Below are 23,306 nucleotides of genomic sequence, written 5' to 3'. Positions count from 1 at the left end.
AAGAACCATGTCCAAGAATAGTCATTTTCAGTGTCTACAACACTATATGCCAACGGCAATATGCAACCTATTTACAAAGCAGCACACATTTAATTATACAATACATAACGGTTACACAAAGATATATTGATTATACACTGAAACAAATTTCAAAATTACATCAGTATTACAATAGTCATACCTGCACCATCGAGTGTGCTCGCTGATACAAAAGTACCTTTGTAAGCCCCGCCAAGATGTGCAGCATTCACTACAACTACTGGTCTGCAATAGTCCAACCCTCTTATCAATGGCCTCAGTGCTATGAAAAGATACATGAATTGATTATTTTTCGTCTTTTGCATCCTTATATATGAATTTGGATACACATTATTTAGCATCCATATGTATCTCGACATCTACTTATATCTTTCTGATGGTTTACCCTTTAACATTTCCAGTGCACGTTCCTTAGCACGCCATGCTTGCAGGTATGATATTTCAACCCCATATATTGCTCGAATATCTTCAATTACATCTTGCAGCATATGAGTTCGTTTATGATTAAACAACTTGGGGGTAGTCACACCACTAATAAATTCAATTGTTGTTTGTACTTACGTAAGTATCATATCCCGCATCGGACACGTATGTTCACTGTTAAAGTACCTCACTTTGAATACATCAGATTTCTTTCTGCACGAAGACCTTAAAGTCCACCCACATTCATCACTGAAGCAAACTAACACATAGTTGTATAAATTTTTTCATTAGATTAAGTCATATTACAAAAGCACTGTTAAAGTTTTCCACAACTAATGTATCTGTCATAATAAAGCACACAATAATTTGAATACAAAATTATTATGTATCACATAATAAAGTTTATCAATACACACCTAAATCAATTGTCAATAATAACAATCATAATACTTACCAATTTGTTTAAATCATCAAACACCAACGAACTTATCAATACAATACATATACTAATTAGACTAACGTATCAAACGCAATAGAAACTAGAATTGTACTAATTATATGCATAAGCTGAAGAAAAACAAATTAAATTAGAGCTAAAATAAGCCAATACCTTTTTTTATCCGATCTTTTCACTCTGAAATTGAAGTTGTTCTTTATTTTATATTTCGCCATTACATTGATGAGTGCTCCTTTATCCTCATACAACTGGCCCGTCTTCACATTAGTACTATTGGAATTAATTATGTAATTTGTAGCATTCAATTCTGGAATATAATCTAAATCACAAATTCTCGATTCGACCGGAGCAAGAGCTTCAATATCTATTTTTGTACCTTCCACGCATATGATTTCCCTAATGAACAATCAAAGTTATGTATCTCCCCAACCATTTTCTCAGTTGTATCAATACATAACGGATACATGCCGATTTCAGGCTCATTTCTTCTTACTTCCAAATAAAGTTTCACACCCATGTCGTTCCTGATTTTCAATGGACATGTGTTTCTGTCTAAGATGTATCGAATTTCAATATCTTTTCTAACACTGTTGATCTCCAACTCTGTTAAAATCAACGCTTTTAGATTCATAAATGAAATTGATTCTCCAACGACAATTCCATCAACCTTGTAACCTTCATAATTAACATCGCTTACCCAAATTCCAGAATGCCGTAATAAAATTGTGATATTCATCGTCTAAAGCTTTTTTTTTTCGAGTTCTTAGAATGTAGATCCACTTTATCACGATAAATTTAGTTAGCTGAAGGAGCTCTAATTTGAAATTTGAATTTATCAATCAGTTATGTAATATAATTGAAGGTTTACAATCTTTCAAGCGTGAATTATGTGATTTATAGTTATTAAATCAAATCTACGTTATTATTTCCTTCTGAAATTCAACAGCTATTAACTGGAATTAGAGCCGTCAAAAAGGGCTTAGTCCATGGGGCCAGCCCGACCCAACCTTTTATTGGGGTAGGGTTGGGATAGTATTTTACAAGTCCGTTTAAAATCGGGGCTTATAAGCCCAACCCTTTTAGGCCCTTAGCCCTTGAGGCTTGATCAGGGCCGTGCCGGGTCGGCCCATGGGCCAAATTATTTAATTTTAATTAAAATAAATATTAAAAAAATAAGAATAAAAAACTAGAAAACCTAAGTAAGTGTTTGTGGAGTTTTTCTAAGGAGCTTACCTTATGAATTTCTTTATTATTTAGTTTTGAATATAAGACTTGGATAGTAAACACTATTTATATTATATGTGATAAAATGTTTTATGGCTTGAACAATTAATTAGTTTCTTGATTACATTTAAAAAAATATTTTAAGTAATTATATATTGCTAACTAAAGTTTTAATCAGAAGTGTTCTTTAGTTTACTAGTTTATTTTTCAGATATTATTATTTTTTTCTTTAAATATTTATTGCTAGATTTTATTTAGAATTATTGAAACAATGTTACTGTTTATGACATTGATTTGACATAAAAAAAAAAAAAGAGGGCCAACCCGACCCCAACCCTTGACCCTTCTGGGGTTGGGCCGGGTTGATCATTTTACAGCCCTTTGAAATGAAGGGCCGGCCCGCCCTAGCCCATCAAATTCTTTGGCCCGCGAGGCATGGGTTGGGTAGGGCTGGGCTGGCCCATTTTGACAGCTCTAACTGGAATGTATCAAATTGTATGTATCCCGTCCACAATGTTATGTATCCCGCAAACAACATTTTTAAGGGATTTTTGGTAAATAGAAAACTAGAACGGATAGGATGTTATTTAGTATTTATAATATGTGGTTCCTATAATTTATACTAATTAATTTGTGCTCCAAATATTTCTTTAGTCCAATCAAAATACAACTATATGAGGTGTTCTTAAGAAAATAACAAAAAATATGAGATGAGTGATGAAACTAAAATATTCAATAAAAAATAATAATGAAATCGTATAAAATAAATATTGCAAATTGATAAGTCATAATGAAAATGATCATAATTTAAAAGTACTAAATCATGCTAAAATAAGTCTAATAAGTATTAATTACAAGATTAAACATTAAAAAAAAAAAATTCGGTTATGTATTTTAAATGTTTAAACCAATGTAAAACTAAAGAACAAATATTCAACATTATTGTCATTCTTAGTATTGAATTTTTTTAAAAAATTAGCATTAGTATTGATTTGATTTTGAGTTGAGCTTTATTAGAGCTGCAAATATCTAAGAAATTATAACTTTTATTGGACCATTTAAAATTAAGTCTCTAAAAACTTTAAAAATTATGTTAAAAGATAAAAATTATGAAACCATATAAGTAATATTTAGAAATTATATCATATTTTTATGTATAAAATAAATTTTAAAAATTATATATATATAATGTGGGGTTGGTTTGATCTTGGATTGACTTTTTTTATGTTAAAACCAAATCAACCCAAATATAATCGAATTTTTTTATCAATACCAAACCAAACCATTAGTCGAATTATTATTTTTCATTTAATTTAGTTTACGGTTTAATTTGATTTTCGGTTCGATTTTATATGGGCCTACCTTTGGCATAACTTTTTAGTTTCCAAAGAAAAATCCGTAAAGAATGAAGAATAAATGCTTACCAAGCATGCGTTGTCGGATTTTTCCATTTAAGACCAAGAATCCCACCTTACCTAGGATTAAGGATACGAAGCCATTCCTCTATGTTTTCCTATATTTGTTAATTATCTTTTCCTTGATTGAAATATCATAACTTGGAGCATTTTCTTATAGTAACAAATATTCTTAGAATAGTAAGAAAGAAGGTAAAAATAAGTTTTAATTTTGGGAGTTGGAAGACAGTCCTTCAATTACAATGAATTGAAAAATTTACAAAGCCTAAGTTAGAAACAAGAATGAAGCGAATTCGAGAAAGTAAAACTATAAATTTAATTGCTTAATGCTCGTAAATTAGGCATCTCCATATTCATATTCATGTATTTTGAATTGTCAACTTAGAAATCAGTTCAAGTGTAAACTATATATCTGTACTTGATAAACATCTCCATGCGACTCTTATTTCTTTGCTAAGTCACTTTCAAGTTTCAAAAATCAAACAGACGAATAACAAGTAAAAAGGGATAATTATTTATTATTTTAAAAATATACTATCAATGTCGGAAGGGGAAAAAAATGAATTGAAGCGAAAAGCAGTTCTTCAGTTACTTGCAACCCTAAAATTGAATCTAAAAGCACACTCTCCACTAGGTAATTTGCTCCCTAAATGAGGCTGGACCAAAATAAATTGCATGGAAACAAAGAAAAAAGAGAAGAATAACAAACAATCAAACAAACAAACAAACAAAACTTGCATTAATTTACACTATAACATTTCTATATTTGGCAGAATTTTAGGTAAAACTATGAGCTCACAACAACTTTAGTTTAGTTCTCCACATCTCTCCAATGACCTTCCTTGGTGATGGATCATCTGGTCCTTTGTCTCTTTGTCCTGATGTGAAGTACAACCATCCGTTCCAGAATCCAACAAGAGTTGTTTTAACACGGTAAGGAAGTTTGCCTAAAACTTTCCATGTCTGCATTGGATCAAAACCAGCAGGTAGTAAAGAACCAACAAGACAAAAACAAGCTCGTAAGAACTATCTTAAATTACCTCCACTTTTGACCTGACACAATTATAAAGTGGATTCTATGTGAGAAAGAAATGTGGAATTGGAAGCCACATTCAGGCATATCTTTGATGAGCTACAAGTCTATCCTGAGGAAAGAAAGGGCTAAAGTATGATTTTTAACTGCTACACCACATTTTGAACAGATGCCCCCTCCAATAGACCTATAGAAGACTGGTGGGGTAGGTAGCAACAAGATCCTAATAAGACATTCTAGATCCTTTGTTAAATTCAAATTGAACGGATAAGCCTAAGCAAATCACGCAGTTTGATGTGTCTACTAAGCTAAAAACTGATGAAAGCGCCAGGCTACAAGCCAGCACTAAATCTAAGACAAAGTGAACACCATTAGTTTGTTGAAGATTAGAAACAATACCTGTGTATCGAATTGAAATTGGAGTATTTCTCCAACGAGGGTCATCTTTTTGGTATTTGGGTGCTTCTCAGTAGTTCCTCCAACAATCACAAGAGACCTGTTGACAATAGCCCACGCAAACTCTATATGGGAATCTGGCTTTGGCATGGGAGGCAACACTTTCCATGTCATATCATCATCTAACATGTAAACATCATCATATACAACCTGTAAAGTCAGGCTCCATAGTCATATTAAGCCAAAACGACATTAAAGTAAAATAATGTCTTCTTTCTTCAAGTAAAAGTATGCCAAAAAAGCAAAAATGACCTTCCATTTGGCAAATTTCATCTAATGGTACTATCTGTTGACACCCAAAATGAGAAAAAAACATGCTGGCCAATTTTTTTTACACACAATAAAATCAAATCCCATAAAAGGAGTTATTAATGTCCAAAGCTTAATTGGAACACAACGTTTTAAAATTCAATAACCAATATACGACTTACAGATTGGTTGAAGAGGAACAAGAGATACTTTGAAGGTCAAGAAAAATTATTCTTCTTTTATAAATATAAGATGCCTACAGATCTTATAGTTTTGGTGCACGAGTACCATGATATAAAATTAGTCTCACTATTTTGATTTTTAGGAAATTTTGGGTATATAACTGGAACAGCAATGTCACATTCCCTTGTTTGTATTTTTATAGTACATCCTTGGTACTTTCTTAATGAAATTTTCTCAACTTATACAAAACTGCCAAGTCACAGTTCAATTACCTCATTTCTACGTGAGCATTTGAAAATAGGTGATCCAGGTTTAGCCATAAAATCACCCTCTTGACCACCAAGGACATAAAGTCGGTCATCAAACACAACACAGGCCCTGCATGAAAGTTCAAGCAAGATCCAGTTACTTATCTCCACGTGAGAAATAAAAATCCTATTCCTATTCCTCTTCTAACAGACCCCAGCACAGATATTTTTCTCCTCTATTCCTCTATTCCCCTCCTCTGCCTTAACGATTCGCAGACATCTATTCCTGCTCAAAGCACAAAAAGGGTATCTCACAAGCATCTAACAAAAACCAGACAAGAACAGGTTGGTTTACTTTGAGAGAGGCTTTTGTGTGTTGGAGTTCCTGGAAAGTAGGGAAGTCCATCAAAAAAATCTGGTCTTTAGTTCCCGCTTGTATTTTGTGGTGTTTATGGATAGAAAAGAACAAAAGATGTTTTGATGGCATCCCACTCCCATTTCCTCTCTTAAGGCTAGTTGTTTGATTAGTCTTTTTAGTTGGGTAAACCACTCCTCTGTAATTACTGTTGAATCTTTCCTAGAATTTATTAGCTCCATAGATGTATGTTGATAGTTGTGATAGCCTTTTTGCCTTCCTGGGAGCTGATAATCTCTTTGTAATGCTCGCATCTTCTTGATGCTTTTTGCTAATGATACCCTTCTTATTTCATAAAAAAAAAAAAAGACAAGAACAGCTAGATACACGAAAGAGTTCTCCAGAATACCAGACTAGTTTATACCAATTCCAACAAAGAAGCATCATTTAGTTAAAACTGAAAGGATAAGCTGGAGAACAAAAACAACACAAACTATCAACATCACAATGGGCACAATATCTCCCTCAATAGAAAAGAAAATGTGGCATTTAACTTCCCTCCTTATCCCATGTTATCCCACAAGTAACTGCACTCTTGTGAATTTCAAACCAATTAAGCAGAGAAACTATCACGAAACTTCCAAAGTTCTCATCACCTTACAAAGATTAGTATAGTAGGAAAAACTCATTCTCATTATGGATTTAGAGCTCCTAGAACCCAGTTACTATTCATTAGCTGCTCTATGCTGAAAAATTGTATTATCCAAAGTGTGAGAAATATATATACGGAAAATATTATTGAATTGTGTATCTAAATAGTTACATTGAAACCCTATTTATAGACACTACATTGGAATCCTTTTCCAACTAGGATTCCTATTCTTATTCCTATTCCTATTCCTATTTCTATTCTAAGTAGGAAATACTTATTTCTATTCTAACACTCCCCCTCAAGCTGGTGCATACAAATCATATGTACCTAGCTTGTTACAGATGTAATTAATACGAGGACATGTGAGGGACTTGGTGAAGATATCTGCAAGTTGATCATTTGACTTCACAAATTTCGTAACAATATCTCCCGAGAGTATCTTTTCTCTGACAAAGTGACATTCAATATCAATGTGCTTAGTCCTTTCATGAAACACTGGATTTGATGCGATATGAAGAGCCGCTTGATTATCACACACAAGTTCCATCTGATCAACTTTGCCAAATTTTAGTTCTCCCAGCAACTGTTTGATCCAAACTAGCTCACAAGTTGTTGTCGCCAACAACAACAACATACCCAGTGAAATCCCACTAGGTGGGGTCTGGGGAGGGTAGAGTGTACGCAGACCTTACCACTACCTCGTGGAGGTAGAGTCACAAGTTGATGTTGCCATTGCTCGATATTCTGATTCTGCACTAGATCGAGCAACCACATTCTGTTTCTTACTCTTCCACGACACCAAATTACCTCCTACTAAAACACAATATCCGGATGTCGAACGTCTGTCAGAGGGTGATCCTGCCCAATCAGTGTCTTTATATCCAATGACATGCTCATGGCCTTGATCCTCAAAGAGTAGTCCTTTACCGGGAGCTGACTTTATCTATCGCAGAATACGAACAACTGCTTCCCAATGACTATCACAAGGGGAAGTCATAAACTGACTTACAACACTCGCAAGAAAAGAGATGTCAGGTCTAGTCACTGTGAGATAATTCAACTTTCCAACAAGCCGTCTATACCTTTCAGGATTACTAAGTGGCTCCCCCTGTCCTGGAAGGAGTTTAACATTCGGATCCATAGGAGTGTCAATAGGTCTACATCCCATCATTCCTGTCTCCTCAAGAATGTCTAAGGCATACTTGCGTTGAGAAATAACAATACCTGATCTAGACTGAGCAACCTCAATACCTAGAAAATACTTCAATCTGCCAAGGTCTTTAGTTTGGAAGTGCTTAAAGAGATATTGCTTCAAATCGGTGAACCATCTTGATCATTACCGGTGATAACAATATCATCAACGTAAACAACCAAATAGATACATCGACTAGGTGCAGAATGCCGATAAAACACAGAGTGATCAGCTCCACTACGAGTCATGCCAAACTCCTGAATTACTGTGCTGAACTTCCCGAACCAAGCTCGAGGAGAATGTTTTAGACTATAGAGTGACCTGCGCAATCGACATACAAGGCTACTAGACTCCCCCTGAGCAACAAAACCAGGTGGTTGCTCCATATAGACTTCTTCCTCAAGATCACCACGCAAAAAAGCATTCTTAATGTCCAACTGATGAAGAGGCCAATGACAAACGACAGCCATAGATAGAAAAAGACGAACAGATGCAATTTTAGCCACAGGAGCAAAAGTGTCACTATAATCTAGCCCAAATATCTAAGTATACCCTTTGGCAACAAGGCGAGCCTTAAATCGATCAACCTGACCGTCTGGACCAATTTTGACTGCATAAACCCAATGACAACCAACAGTAGACATCTCATCAACCATAGTCTGCCTCCATCCAGAATGAGAAAGTGCTTCACCTGTAGTCTTAAGAATGGAAATAGAGGACAAAGACGACACAAATGCATAATGGGGTGATGATAGACAATGATAACTTAAGAAGGTATAATGTGGGTTAGTATTTCGAGTGGATCGTATACCTTTTTGAAGTGCAAGCGGTTGGCTAGGAGGAGGCAAGTCCGCAGTAGGAGCAGGGTCCGGCGCATGACATGAATCATCTGGGACTAGGGTTGGACGTGGACAGCAATGATAAGTTAGTAGTGGTGGCACTATAACTGGAGATGTAGAAGTAACCGTAGATTCCTCAAAGGTTGGCACAGGTAAAACCTGAGGTATGGGTAAGACCATAGAGACATCAGGATGATCAGAAGATGTATAGTAAGGCTGAGACTCAAAAAATGTAACATCAGCGGACATAAGGTATCGATGAAGATCATGTGAATAACAACGATACCCTTTTTGGACTCGAGAGTAACCAAGAAAGACACATTTGAGGGCACGAGGAGCTAATTTATCTTTTCCTGGGGCTAAGTTATGAACAAAGCATGTGCTCCCAAAGACACAAGGAGGGATAGGATAGAGATATGACTAAGGAAACAGTATGGAATGTGGAACCTGATTCTGAATAGAAGAAGAGGACATTCTATTTATCAAATAACAAGACGTAAGAACTGCATCTCCCCAAAAACGCAGTGGAACATTGGATTCAAGGAGAAGAGTACGAGCGGTCTCAATAAGATGCCGATTTTTTCTTTCAGCTACACCGTTTTGTTGAGGGGTGTATGGACAAGTAGTCTGGTGAATAATCCCTTGGTGAGTCATAAACTCTTGAAATTGGGAGGATAAATATTCTAAGGCATTATCACTACGAAAAGTACGAATAGAAACACCAAACTGATTTTGTATTTCAGCAAAGAAACTTTTGAACATAGAAAATAACTCAGAACGATCTTTCATTAAGAAAACCCAAGTACATTTTGAATAATCATCAATGAAACTAACAAAATAACGAAATCCTAAGGTGGAACTGACTCTACTAGGACCCCAAATATCAGAATGAACTAATGAAAAAATAGACTCTGAACGACCCTTGGTACTACGAGAAAACGTAGCACGAGTGTGTTTCCCAAGTTGACACGACTCACAATCTAATGTGGATAAACTAGACAAACTAGGCACCATCTTTTGCAGTTTGGATAGACTCGGATGTCCCAAACGTTTGTGAATTAGATCTGGGGAATCTGTAACGGAGCATGCTGCTAAGGAATTTGAAAAGGTAAGATAGTAAAGGCCTTGTGATTCATGTCCTGTTCCAATCATCTGTCCCGTACTGCGGTCCTACATGAGAAAAAAATCATCGAAAAAAGTTATGCTACAATGTAGGGCTTTCGTCAAACGACTAACAGATGCTAGATTAAAAGGTGAACCAGGGACATAAAGAACAGAGTCTAGGGTGACAGAAGATAGGGGTTTGGCTTTTCCAACCCCTTTTGGTTTTGTTTGGATCCCATTGGCTAAAGTAATAGCTGGAAGAGATTGTGAATAAACAATATCGGATAAAAGTGATTTATTACCAGAGATATGATCAGAAGCCCCAGAGTCCATGACCCATGTTCCAAGAGTACTAGATTGCGACACACAAGCAAAAGAATTACCCGCAACAGAGACATCAGATTGTGCAACCGAAACTACTTGTGGAGACGTTTGCTTATTTGCACGATACTGAAGGAACTCATCATATTCTGTCTGAGCAATATGAGCATTATTGGATGGTTGATTAGGTTGAGCACCATATGCTACCGGTGGAGATGTCTGTTTACTTGCGCGATTTCGAAGGAACTCATTATATTCCTTTAGAACAATAGGATCATAACTGGGTGGTGGACCATGCAAAATATAACATATATCACGAGTGTGTCCAGGCTTATGACAATGACTACACTTGGATCGAGGTTTCCCAAAACGCCCTCCCCTTCGCCGATTCTCCATAGATTGATATGTACGTTTTTCAAAGGTTTGAGATGCGAGAATAGATGAGTCAACAGTGGGTGATGAAACTACCTTGTGACTGGGAGGTGCCGCAAGACGAAGGAGACGAGAGAATAATTCATCGATTGTAGGAACTGTAAGGCTAGCTAAAATCTGATCACGTACAGAATCATGATCAGGAGGAAGTCCAGCAAGAGTAAGAACTAGAAACAATGTTTGTCTGTGTTCTTGTTGTTTTTCCACATTCGTAGTAACTGGCATCAATGTGTCAAATTCCTCCATGACTGCCTGTACCCATCCCAAGTAAGTAGACATATCGGATTCTTGTTTCTTTAAGTTGGTCAATCGAGCTATCACATCATAGAATCGAGATATGTTATTAGTGTATAAAGCACGAGCCTTTTCCCAAACTCTGTAACACGTCTGGAATGGGCGAAACAAGGGCATCAACTTGGAATCAGTAGAACGCCATAGGAGACTACATAATTGAGCATCTACTTTCTCCCATTGTGCTTTGGCTTTTGCATCTTCCTCACTAGTCTTTGCCTTTACATCTACCACATAAGCCTTGTTCGTTAAGTGATCTTGGACACCTTGACCCTTGCACCACAGCTCAACCGAGGAAGCCCAAGATAAATAGTTTGAACTTCCCAATAAAAGTTCTGAAGTGATTATAGGGCTAGAACTTCCAATCCCCATATTTTTAGAACCAAAAACATCACACCCAAAAGACATTATGCTAAATTTGTCTTGGAAACAATGAAAAAAAACTTGATTATTTGAGATCTGATTGTCGGAAAATTCAAATCTCGAAGAAAAGTCGCCGGAAACAGCCTGGAAATAGCCGGAACCCTAATTCCGACGATCGGATCTGGTCAAAAACAGTATGGGCCTGGTCAGAATGGCTGGACGACCCCAACTGTCAAAAAAATTCTCAAAAAATATGATCAGAAAAGCCCTCACGCGCCGGCGCGTGATCCAGATCTCACCGGAAACTACCACCTCCGATCGGCGCGTGAGAGCGCATGGGGTGATGTTTTCCGGTGGTTTTGGCTGGGGTTTGATCGCGGGGGCTTTCCGAGCCTCGTGGTGGTGTTGGTTTTCGCACAACACCCACAGAAAGAAAAAGAATAACAAAAATCAGACCCACAGTCACCGGAAATTGACATTGACATACGGTGACTTGTTTGTTCTCACCAATGCTCTGATACCATGTGAGAAATATATATACGGAAAATATTATTGAATTGTGTATCTAAATAGTTACATTGAGACCCTATTTATAGACACTACATTGAAATCCTTTTCCAACTAGGATTACTATTCTTATTCTTATTCCTATTCCTATTTCTATTCTAAGTAGGAAATACTTATTTCTATTCTAACACAAAGTATTGTTGTTTTCAGGTGTAACATTCATTCTCTCTAAGAAGAACCCTTCACAATGCCCATCAAGATTTCCCTTTCCCTCCTTTTCCTTCTGAGGGTGCCTTGTGTAATCGACTGCATATATTATATTATGCTTAAGATAATATTTGCATGAAATCGGCCAAATACCTGTGAGGTCCACCACGAGGAATAGGTATCTCAGTCCGCCACTCCGTTTCTAAAGCTTTGCCATCTTTAACAGCAATACTCCAATGCTCTAATCCTGGGGTATGCCGATTCTCTTTGCTCCCACCCATTACATGAAGCCTGCCTCTCCAGAGCTGTGTTGCAGGCGCATACCTGAGAATCAAGCTCATTAACAAGGATATTACAATTTTACATAAAACTTAAACATATTACAGGAGTCCTATCTAGTATGTTCAGTCACTGCGCCTTCTAGAAGTAGCAGAAACTCCACCGTGACTTAGAATTCAAAATTAACATGAAGCTTTGGAAAGATCTAGAAAAATAATGACTTTGAGGAGCCAGGCAATAGTTTCTTTCCACTGTGCATTGTCAAGCAAAAGTAGTGGTAATAAGAAGAATAGCTGTTTACAGAAATCAAATATAATGTAGGCAAACGGTAGTTTCTGAACCAGGCCTCTCTTACATACGAGCAATTTTCTGAACAACCATCTGAGGTAGTTATAATCTTACATTCATACAGAATTTAGCATAGTAACGGCAATTAGTACCAAGTGTTCCAAAAGAAATGGTTTAAAGTAGCAATGGCACCAGTCATGCAATACATACAACAAGTCATCTGAAAATCAATTTACTGATTTCAAAACTTAAAACCAAAATCTAGGTTCCCAGTTTGATGATTCTTCCAGACAACAAACAAGTTGGTAGAGAAGATAATATTTACCGGTTGGGATAAGTAGAAAAAAACAATGAAGCATCCATTAGTGGAAGTAATTATACAAGTGGTACCTTGGGACTGGTAAAGGAGGCAAGTCCTGCCATTGCTTGGTTTTTGTGTCAAGAACAAAATTGCGGGCAGTAGGACCCCGGCACTGGGGACCGTATTGTCCAGTAACAACATAAATGTATCTCCCATCCGTTACCATACCCAAGTGTGAATGAGCCATTTCTTTGGGCATATCAAATGTTCCTCCCCATGAGTTGGCGGTGAAATTGTAAATATCGACATGCGAGTGAACCTGATAGAAAAATAAAAATCAAAGGGCGTTGTCTGATATGAAAGAGGGAAAAAAAAAGGAGGATGGAGAAAGGAATAACTGACATGATCAATCGTTCCATAACCAGCAAAGACGAAAAGAAGGTCGTTGATCTGTAGAGCAGCGCCATCAAGACGAGGCACAGGTGATGTTGCCATCTTCTCCCAGTTCAATAGTGGGGCAGGCAAATCGGCAAAGGTAGCTGATAAAATCCTCTGTGGAGCGGCATCTCCTTTTTTGTTAGTTAGCGGTAGCGTGTTATTAGGAAAGAAGAGAAGATTGGATGGTGGGAGTGGCCAATTGAAGGAGGATGAGGAAGAAGATGAAGCCCAGAGCAGATCTACAAGGAGAAAGGTTCCCAAGAGAGACACACAAAGAAAGACCAACTTGGTGGTGCTGCTACTAGTGCCTTTCCCTATTCTCATCTCATTCTCCAGATCTGTCGCTGCAATCTCTATTTTATTTTACTCCTCCAATTGCCACTCGAATTTCAATTCTATGGTTGCTACCAAATAAGGAGTATGAAATTTTTACTTACTAAAACAAGTATTGGTACAATGAGTAATTTTTTTTACTTTTGTGGTACATTATTTTAGTCATATGTAATTCTTTTAACAAAAGAAATTCAAAATATCTAGTCTACAATAACTTGGTAGAACATAAATCATAATTATATGATGAGTAACTTAAATCCATCTTCGCTTGTGTGGTTAGGTTTTTGTCAAAATGAAGCAAAAGTTCCTATTGACCCTATGCAAAAGGTATCGTTTTTCACCACAAAAAGAGAAATAGCCAAACTAAAAGATAATTGACACTTTCCGTCTTGTCATTTCCGTACATGGATTGCATATTAGAAATACAAGTATACTCACAACGGCCCAAACATTTCATCTAACCATTCTCTCTATTACAGCATGTCATATAAAGTTTAAACAACACATAGTAACCTAACTACTATACAGGAAATGAAACACAAACTATTTTCAGATACCTCTCCACAATAAACATTCTTAACCTAACATCACATACCAACTTAAGTATGCTGAACATAACCTATCATACTGGTATAGCATCAACTTTTGACGCATCTTCACATCTTAACACAATGCCCTCAAGGCTAGCAGGAAATATGCATTTCAGCCACTGGCACCCTGTTGTAAATGGCTCAGGAGGTGGGACAATCATAAGAACGTTCTCATTCCTCTGAACCACTCCAATCACACTCACTGTGCTTCCTTCTTTTATATACCTATCAGAAAGACCAAATACACATCTTAATTAGCATCTCCAACCACCCAGTCAGACATTTGCAGGATACAGCATACAAAATTCAGCAAATGGTACTAAGACATTTAGGTAACTCTTCTGCAACTGTTGCCAGAACGTAAAGAAATAGTTTAGGTCAGCAAGCTACAGTGTCATCAAACTTCAGTAAAATATTCTTAAATCCTATATGATGTACTGGCAGTGCACTAGGAAGAACAAGCAGAGAATGAGAAGGGGGAAATCCTACCCTTCCTTCAGTCGCATTATACGATCATCACTTGAAAGGCTTCTTTCTCTCAACCACCTGATAAATTCTGGAGATAACTCACTATTCAAAGGATCCACATCAACAACTACTGACTCGTCTACATAAGGAGTCACCTTTGCACCATAGCCAGTCTTAACCAATGCTCTTAACCCTGACTGAAAATCAGAGATATAAAAGTCGACCACATGCCTCTGCAAAACAGTACAGACAATGAGTTCAAGTCAGCAAAGTAAAATCTCAAAAATATTTAAAAATTTCATACATCATCCAAACAATGAGATATCTTTAACCCAAGGTCCTAAGACTGAATCCAGCATCATCATGAGAAGCTTCAACTTTGGATTAGGATCCAGCAGATCATCCCTTTCAATATGTAACAATTACAGGTATTTGAGGAACCTAAACAGGATAACAAGGTTAGGGTATCTGTCTAGCAACTCACCTCTGAAGACCTGAGGCCCCATGTAAAACGCCGGTGAGTAGGATTTGCAGCTTTTGAATCCCATCCTCGATACTCGTATAAACTTGTAGAAGTATAGACACACCTAGGAACTTTTTGGAAGGATGACTCAAGAGGCACATTTCCACAAGTCACCACCTTAACGAAAATAGAGTGTTATGATAATTATAGTTCAGACAGATGTCAATCAACAACAGGAAAAGTAAGTGTTGAACAGAAGAATCTCAATGTTCATATGTTAAAATATAACTTTGGACTAAATAGCAATAATAGTTTTATTCCATAAAGAGACAACCAATATCCCGCGGTTCTAAACTAGCAACTTCACATAATATAAGAGTTTCACCTATTCCAAAAATTTGTTCAAGAATTATAGTCGATCACAGAATAGGCCATTGCAGAGCTGATAAGAAATGATGGAACCAAAATCAATTATCTACTAGGTTGATAGATATAGAAGATTAGAAAGGCACACACTTGAAAGTTGAAATACAATTATGACAACTTAAGAATGACTATGACTTGTCTGATGAGGGATGACGGATACTTGGAGAATACCTGCTACTTATTGTTAGAGTGGGTTAGAGTCCCACATTGGTTGGGGAATGGATTGGTGGTCTGATTATATGGACTTGGGCAATCTTTCCCTCATAAGCTAACTTTTGGGTTTGAGTTAGGCTCATGTGCCATATCTCTTCACTTATAACAAATTAGTTGGTGCAAAAGGCTTTAGATTTTGATGCAAAAAAGTGATGGACTGAAAAAAAAAAAAAGGTAACAAGGGAAGCTTAGATGGGGGTTAGCTGGCAAAGCTTGTATTCCAGGTAGATGCAGGCTACAAACTAGTCCTGTTAACAAGAAGCTAACGAAGCAAAGCTGCTGAAAAAAACTTGTTCCGGTTATGGATACAATAATGGTGCAACTACACTAAACTTCGAAACCACACACCAGATCCCAAGGATGATATTCTATCCATTTGCTTACAAATAGCACGCATGAGTGAGAAGGGTGCACACTGCCATGCTGTTTTATGATTAGATTTTTTTTCATGCAAATGAGAGATTGAGCATCAACAATAATACATCAAACTTTCATATAACAACAAATGGTTGAATACAAAGTCACCCACAAAAAAGGAAATAGGTCCTTAATGCTATATCTTCCTATTTCAAACTTTGCAGCATCAAATGAATTGTTAGTGTTAAATTAGGTCTTAGGCCTAACTCACACCCCAAAAGCTAGCTCAAAGGGAGAAGGATTGCCCAAACCTTATAAGGAATCCACCCGTCTCATTAACCATCATTAACCACCAATGTGAAACTTTTTGTCATTCTTTAGCACCCCACCTCACGCCCGGTGCTTAGCATCTGGTGCGTGGGCAATTTTTTATTTTGGGGCCCCCAACATCAGGTGAGATGGGCCCTGCTCTGATACCATGTTAAATTAGGTCTTTAGCCTAACTCACACCCCCAAAAGTTGCTTGACTTATCTTCATCACCAGACTGCACTCTCTTTTTCCCAATGTTAATGCAATGACACTGCATCAACCTTATTTTTGGTGTGGAGGCCATCAACAAATTGTTGGGATCGAAAGCGATTAGAGCGTCATGCGGAAGCTTATAATTTGCAAATCATATGACGATAAATTAGATGACAAATAAAACTATACTAAAAGACATAATATTATAATATGATAGGACCAATTGACCTACCCAATTAAAAACTAATAAAAAGAAAATATTAAAACTGTTGAGAGAAAAAATCTCCCCAAAAACAAAACTCTCTAAACGACTACATTGTGGATTCTATTGTGTTATGCTATGAGAATAGGGATCTTCAATTTATAGATCTCCAAATTTTTCCTTTAAAGAAATAATAAACCAAATATAGAAGAAAATTATATTTTCCTTTGAGAAAAAGTTCAAGCATTTATGATAATACTTTGACTTTTCTTTAAGGAAAAAAATAAAGTTCAAATAAGAAAAGAAAATCAGGGCAAAACCCTAACAAATCTCCCCTTTTGGCTGGATTTTTCTTGACAAAACTTGATCCACCTTCTTCACATGCATGATAATCTTCGTTCTTCACATAGTCTTCATTACTGCTGCTTGTCATGGTTAAAAATAAAATTTAAAATATAAGGGTTAAAAATGGTTTTAAAATATTTTATCTTTATTTTCAAAGATGCAGCAACATGAATATTGAAAATATGGTTTAAATCTATTCTCCACATGTAGCTAGACAAAAATCTTCGTTATCATCAAATTTGTTGCAAATTGATTTGAAACCGTGTGGCCCTGTCTTCAACCTCGTTCCATTGGACCATTGAACCATGTGCTCTGATACCATGTTAAATTGGGTCTTAGGCTTAACTCACACCCCAAAAGCTAGCTCAAAGTGAGGAGGATTGTCCAAGTCTTATAAGGAGTTCACCCATCTCATTAACCACCAATGTGGGACTTTTGTCATTCTTTAACACCCCACCTTATGCTCAGTGCTTAGCATTTGGTGCGTGGGCAATTTTGATTTTGGGGGCCCCAACATCGGGTGAGACGGGCCCAGACGGGCCCTACTCTGATACCATGTTAAATTAGGTCTTAGGCCTAACTCACACCTCCAAAGCTAGCTCAAAGGGAGGAGGATTGTCAAGCCTTATAAGGAGTCCACCCATCTCATTAACCACCAATGTGAGACTTTTTGTCATTTTTTAACAGTTAGTAAGGAAAACAATTGGTTCAACGGTTACACCAGTGCAAGCATTAAGCAATCCATCAACTGTAACATAAAGTCGATCCTTTGCATTTAACGATATTCCAGAGATAAGTGATGCTTATTTTAATTGATACCTACGATTTTGTTTCCCGTAACTCTTCCTGATATTTTGGATTCATGAAAAGGCCAGAACAACTAAATAATCCTAGAGACCAAATGCCATTCAACAATTTAACTAGCATGTGCCACATAAATTACCCACAAAGAAAACCAACTCCAACACCACGATCCGAGCAGCATACCACCTGACTGCAACGCTCACCAGCTTTCACCCATGTCCTCGCTAATAACCCTCACCACTTGAGACTCTTCCATAGTGCACAATTACCATAGCATACATTGTATCAGCCACTAAAATAACAGCTGCTGCCCATGAGCAACCCATATGCAAATACCAAATAAACTCTTTCCAGAAGAGGAAAAGAAAATAACTACCGAAAGTGCTGCTAACACCATCACGCGGCAGTCATGTGCTACTTCTCATATACCAACAAAACCCATCTATACTCTCCAAGTTGTAGTTCTCCTAACTTCAACAGGCCACGCTATTGCAGCCATCATGTCCCTCAAAAAGGAAGGAAATAGCCAAATCTAATGCACCAGAGTAACAACCACATTGATTTGAACATGAAGAAAAAGCATTTGGGAAGGTGAATAGGGTGAAGTTGCCTTTTGAAGAACACATATCAAGTGTTATCTCTCAATAGATTTTCTTATCTATTTGGGTGCAGCACACCATATAGGTAACTAAACTGCAGAAGAGATAGCCTAGAGTAAAGGACCCACCACCTCCAAATCACCAGGGGCACAAATGGAAAGGAACGTGATTGACTCCTAAGAGGGAGGGTTTGGGTGGATGGTGTTACCATATCAAAAAGAAAATTAAGTACCTGGACTAGTTGAGGACTTCTACTGGAAACTTCGTAATTACACTAAAGATCATTCAGATTGAAACTGGGAATTTGTAAGTGGTAGAAATGGATTTGCATCTTGCAAGATAAATATGAAAACAAGTTCCAGGAAGAAAATTTAAGTGTCCAAAAGAAAAATCTATAATAAGGTAATTCAAAATGATAGCACAACTAAGAGATTAATCAAAATAACTCTAACAAGAAAGAACATAAAAATATTCAAACATGGTCACCAAATTAGGACCACAACCACTGGGAACTACAACAACTACACCTCTGAGCCCCAAACAAGTCGTGGCCAGCAATAAAAATACTCACTAAAAATCATGATTCTTCAATTAAGCGCATCTCAAGCAACCACGGGAAATACAATGTGGAAGAAATACTTCTTAAAGCCTTCTAAATATTAGAGCCAAGCTTTAAATATAGCCTTGTTACCTACAAACTACCAATATGACAACAATATAAAAGGCCAAAAATATCTAGAATCTTAAACAGACCACTAATATACACTTTATGCATTAAATCCTATATTTTAAGAAGTGGAAAGCGTAAACAACAGCAAGACTATAAAAGTTAAAATTTAAAACAATGAAAGACTTTTGGGGCACATTTCTTCGGATTGAAGCACACAATTTACAAAAAAAATGGGATTCTTCAAATGCATGATTGTAGTATGACATCAGATTACATTTAAAATTACTAATTTCAGCATCCAGTAAACAATGACATCGTTATTAATCCAATAACTCATACAAGAAGAAGAATGAATCATTATTTAACCCAAAAAACAAAAAAATAAAAAATCAAGATACCATCTCAAAAAAGAAAAAGTAAATCAAGAAGGACAGATAAACAGAAGTAGTAGAAGATGAGTAATTACAAACTTGAGAAGAAGAAGAGGATGACGACAAAGAAACCCTTAAGCGATCGTGGAAAGGAGTCTTAGCACTCAGTTAGCAAATGTACCTGTCTTTTCTCTCTTCCTCTTTTTAAAACAAAAAAACTGTTGAAGTTACACTCAACTAATCAAATCTGTCTTGCTAGTTGCTTGGATCATATTGCACCTTATGGTGTGAAGCGTACACATCTTCCACACACATCACTTTGTCCATGAAACCTATCCTTAACATCGCAGCATTTCATTTAGTTAAAAGCAACGAAACCATGGCTACATAAAATGATGGTATTTCATTTACCCCTCAATTTTAAGATGAGAAGCGAGATATCTTCTTAGACTTTCGATAGGGACAAAACACCCCATTGTTCATGCATCTTTTGGATAGTTTGAGAATATTCTGATGAGGGTTGAATAAAAAGACAAAAAGCCCTCACAATGAAGGGGAATTTATTTTTGATGAAGCAAAATAAAATTGACTTGACAAAGAACAAAATTTATTTATATAATGAATAAAAGATAAACAAAAAGGTTGTTGTCTAGTGGAAAATATATTTCATGAAACAAAGACCAAAAAGAGAAAATTATTATCATAAAAGCAATTCTTTGTTTATTTTTCCTGCATTGTCTACTTTGTAATATCAATCAACTATGCTTCAATCTGTATGTAAACCAAAGAAAGAGAGAAGGGTTGGCAATTGCAATTCCTTTTTTGTGCAACTTGATAGTTGGCTCCAATTACTCAAAAGAATTGCATTTTGTGATTCTAAATGTAAGTGGGATGAGATTTTCAATCTTCCGTTCTGTGTGCGACGACACAGAGGAGAAAAGCGAATGCAGTGAGATGGGAGTAATTAGTTTTTTTTTTTTGGAAAAAAAATGCAAACATCATGTTTATTTTCTCTCCCCGAATACTATTGATTGATAGAGATCATCTATAGAAGAATTCAACTTTAAAATCAATTTATAAAAACTAGATGGATTTGTAATGCCATAAATGACCTATTGTGTCATTAGTTACTATCTACTAAGAAGAAGCTTTACTAATTTTACTTAATCACTCATTAAAGCATCCCCGAACTCGACAAAAGATGCATAGAGTGGAAGTGGCCTATACCTATCAACGGTTTGTACCATCTTGTTCCTCTCGCAAAGTTTTCACGGGGTGAATTGAAACTAACCTGGAATGATTGCAAGATCCTAATGTAACAAATTAAGATATGAACTAGGTTTATTATTATATAGCTATCATCAAAGCTAAGAATAGACATATACGACAAGTGGACATCTCTAATTGGCATACTATAAGTTTTAAGGAGAAACAAAATTAAAAGAACCCATAATCAATGGCTCTAATTCCCAATCAAGCACCAGACTGCGCGAAGTTAAATGGTAAGAAGTAAGATATCATCATATTAGGGAGAAAATACATACCCCAGAAACCTTGACATATTCGCCATTTTTGGCTGTTCTTAGTTCAGAATCTGGATAGCGGGTAATAAAACCAACTATAGCACTTCCACCCCAGCAAGAGTTCCATACGAACAATGCAGCAACAATGCCAAATAGAACCACAACAACAATCACCAGAATAGCATTGTGCACGGCTGCAAGAATAAATCCCCCGGCAATAAAACCCATGACAAATAACAAAATCATTGCCCACAGGATAGGTTTAGGGAAGCTCCTCTTGAAGGAATACACATCATTTTGACTGAGAGTGGTGACGGCCTGGCTGTTAACAAGAGAAGGGCCATGAATCTTGGCTGAACCAATTGAATCCAACGGACCTGAGACCTTTCTTGGGGCCCCAGAGGAATTCAGAGGCCCAGAAGTAATAAGACCTGTTGCAGGGAGAAGTGGTGGTTGAGGACCTGAGTTTTGGCGGCCAGTTGGTGTCACTCCTCCAGATTGAGGACCGGATGACTTTTTTATAGGCTCACCATGTTTGCTAAGTGGGCCAGAATTTGATTTCTTTGTAGAAACTGAAGCAGGCATCCCTGAGGATGATATGGGACCTGAGGTTGAGTAGGTAGTCCTAGCAGCAGCATTAGAATTGATAGGTCCTGAATGTGATGTATATAGTCCAGTTCTGGAAGGTGCACTTGTTATGGGTCCGGATTTCCTGGATTTGGAGCCATCGACAGGGATATCAAACATTTTCCCAAGCTCTCCTGACTTCTTAATGTCACCACCAGTATAAGGCATGGGAGCAGAAGTGATTGTTGGTGTTCTTTCTTTGGGCTGTTCTGGGCGGCCAGAGACGTAAAGGCCATTGCTGAGCTGGTGAGATGGGAATCTAGAACCCATTAAATCGTTTTCCCAAGTCTGGCAGTGAGTTTAAATTTCCATTCATTTAGTAGTCATGCACAAATAACAATGTGATATGCAGGAAAAAAAGGAGAATTAAAGTAGAAAAAAGAGTTGAAATGTAAGGATTAGGATACAAGAGCTCAAAGTGAGAGCATGAAATAGGTAGGAGGAGTAAGAAAAAGAGATAAGGGTGGGTGAGGAAGAGGAAGAAGAAGAAGTTGGGATTGGGGAGGAAAACAAGTACCTGAGTGAGCGAGAAAGAGGAGTTGCAGTCCGTACTAGTCGGTCATCACTGAAAGCATAAGCATCACCATAACCATCAACATCTCCTTCCTTGTCGTCGTCGGCAAATTCAGTAGTAAATAATGAGATTTCAACCACGGCGTACACCTAAAGTAATGGAGCGTAACACCGACGGGATACACTATTTTCACCTAAATAAATTCAGCCCTTTTTCTTTTTCTTTTTTCTATATATAAATATATAAATAAATACTCGTATTTATTCATCAATGTACAACTGACCAATTAATTTACCACAATCATTAAAACAAATGCCCACATTCAAAATCACTCACCTCTTTTTCTACCTACAATACAATGCAGTCTCTTGCAATTTTCTTAACATCAATTTCATAACTATGATTAAATGTTTCCTCCACTTACCCTCATTATTCATTTTTCAACTTATATTTAATAAAGATAATTTGGTAAACTTATCCCTATTATTTTTTATTTCTTAATGTCCCACTCAAGTGAAAATTATTATTGCACACAAGAATAATAAATAAAAAATATACATTTTCATTTAATTTAAATTTAAGTGTGACTTTCATAAATTACACATAATTATAATAGATCATAAATTTTAAATTCGTGAATCTCAATAAAATCTAGCATTAGAATATATCGTGACATATTCATTTTTTTCGTGTTAAAATTGTATCTTAGTGCGTTAATAATGATCTTCACAAAGTAGCCTGACATAATTGCAAAAAACAAAATAAAACTGAAAAGGAAAGAGAAAGTAACCTATGAACAAAGTGACAAAAGGAACTAGCTCATCACCAAATTGGAACCAAACAAAAATGTATATTTCAAAAAAAACAAATACATACAATCTATTAGCTTGTGTTTTCAATTTGAGTGATATTCAAATATAGGTAGATTAAATATCAAAACTGATTAGTATACAAAACATTAGTAATTAGTTTGATACTGGAT

The 23,306-nt window shown here is 36.6% G+C and overlaps 3 protein-coding genes across 3 annotated transcripts; all 3 read right to left on the bottom strand.

Moving 5' to 3' along the window:
- Positions 1 to 596: 596 nt before the first annotated feature.
- Positions 597 to 1,655, bottom strand: LOC125857421 (uncharacterized). Its single transcript, XM_049537006.1, has 3 exons — positions 1,471 to 1,655; positions 1,073 to 1,174; positions 597 to 732 (listed from the first exon to the last, which is right to left on the bottom strand). Exons 1-3 carry the CDS (start codon positions 1,653 to 1,655, stop codon positions 597 to 599), a joined length of 423 nt encoding a protein of 140 aa, XP_049392963.1.
- Positions 1,656 to 4,274: 2,619 nt separating this feature from the next.
- Positions 4,275 to 13,825, bottom strand: LOC125857404 (kelch repeat-containing protein At3g27220-like). Its single transcript, XM_049536986.1, has 6 exons — positions 13,261 to 13,825; positions 12,948 to 13,177; positions 12,144 to 12,314; positions 5,752 to 5,857; positions 4,991 to 5,197; positions 4,275 to 4,521 (listed from the first exon to the last, which is right to left on the bottom strand). Exons 1-6 carry the CDS (start codon positions 13,618 to 13,620, stop codon positions 4,354 to 4,356), a joined length of 1,242 nt encoding a protein of 413 aa, XP_049392943.1. The 5' UTR covers positions 13,621 to 13,825; the 3' UTR covers positions 4,275 to 4,353.
- A 169-nt stretch (positions 13,826 to 13,994) lies between these two features.
- LOC125857402 (uncharacterized membrane protein At1g16860-like) lies at positions 13,995 to 22,517 on the bottom strand. The gene is made up of 5 exons (XM_049536984.1): positions 22,328 to 22,517; positions 21,205 to 22,098; positions 15,172 to 15,327; positions 14,709 to 14,920; positions 13,995 to 14,444 (listed from the first exon to the last, which is right to left on the bottom strand). Exons 2-5 carry the CDS (start codon positions 22,078 to 22,080, stop codon positions 14,252 to 14,254), a joined length of 1,437 nt encoding a protein of 478 aa, XP_049392941.1. The 5' UTR covers positions 22,081 to 22,098; positions 22,328 to 22,517; the 3' UTR covers positions 13,995 to 14,251.
- Positions 22,518 to 23,306: the final 789 nt, after the last annotated feature.

This window comes from Solanum stenotomum, chromosome 3 (genome assembly GCF_019186545.1).
Source record: "Solanum stenotomum isolate F172 chromosome 3, ASM1918654v1, whole genome shotgun sequence".
Taxonomy (NCBI): Eukaryota; Viridiplantae; Streptophyta; class Magnoliopsida; order Solanales; family Solanaceae; genus Solanum; species Solanum stenotomum.
The sequence above is the reverse complement of the archived record's forward strand: the minus strand, read 5'-3'. Positions and strand labels throughout refer to the sequence as shown.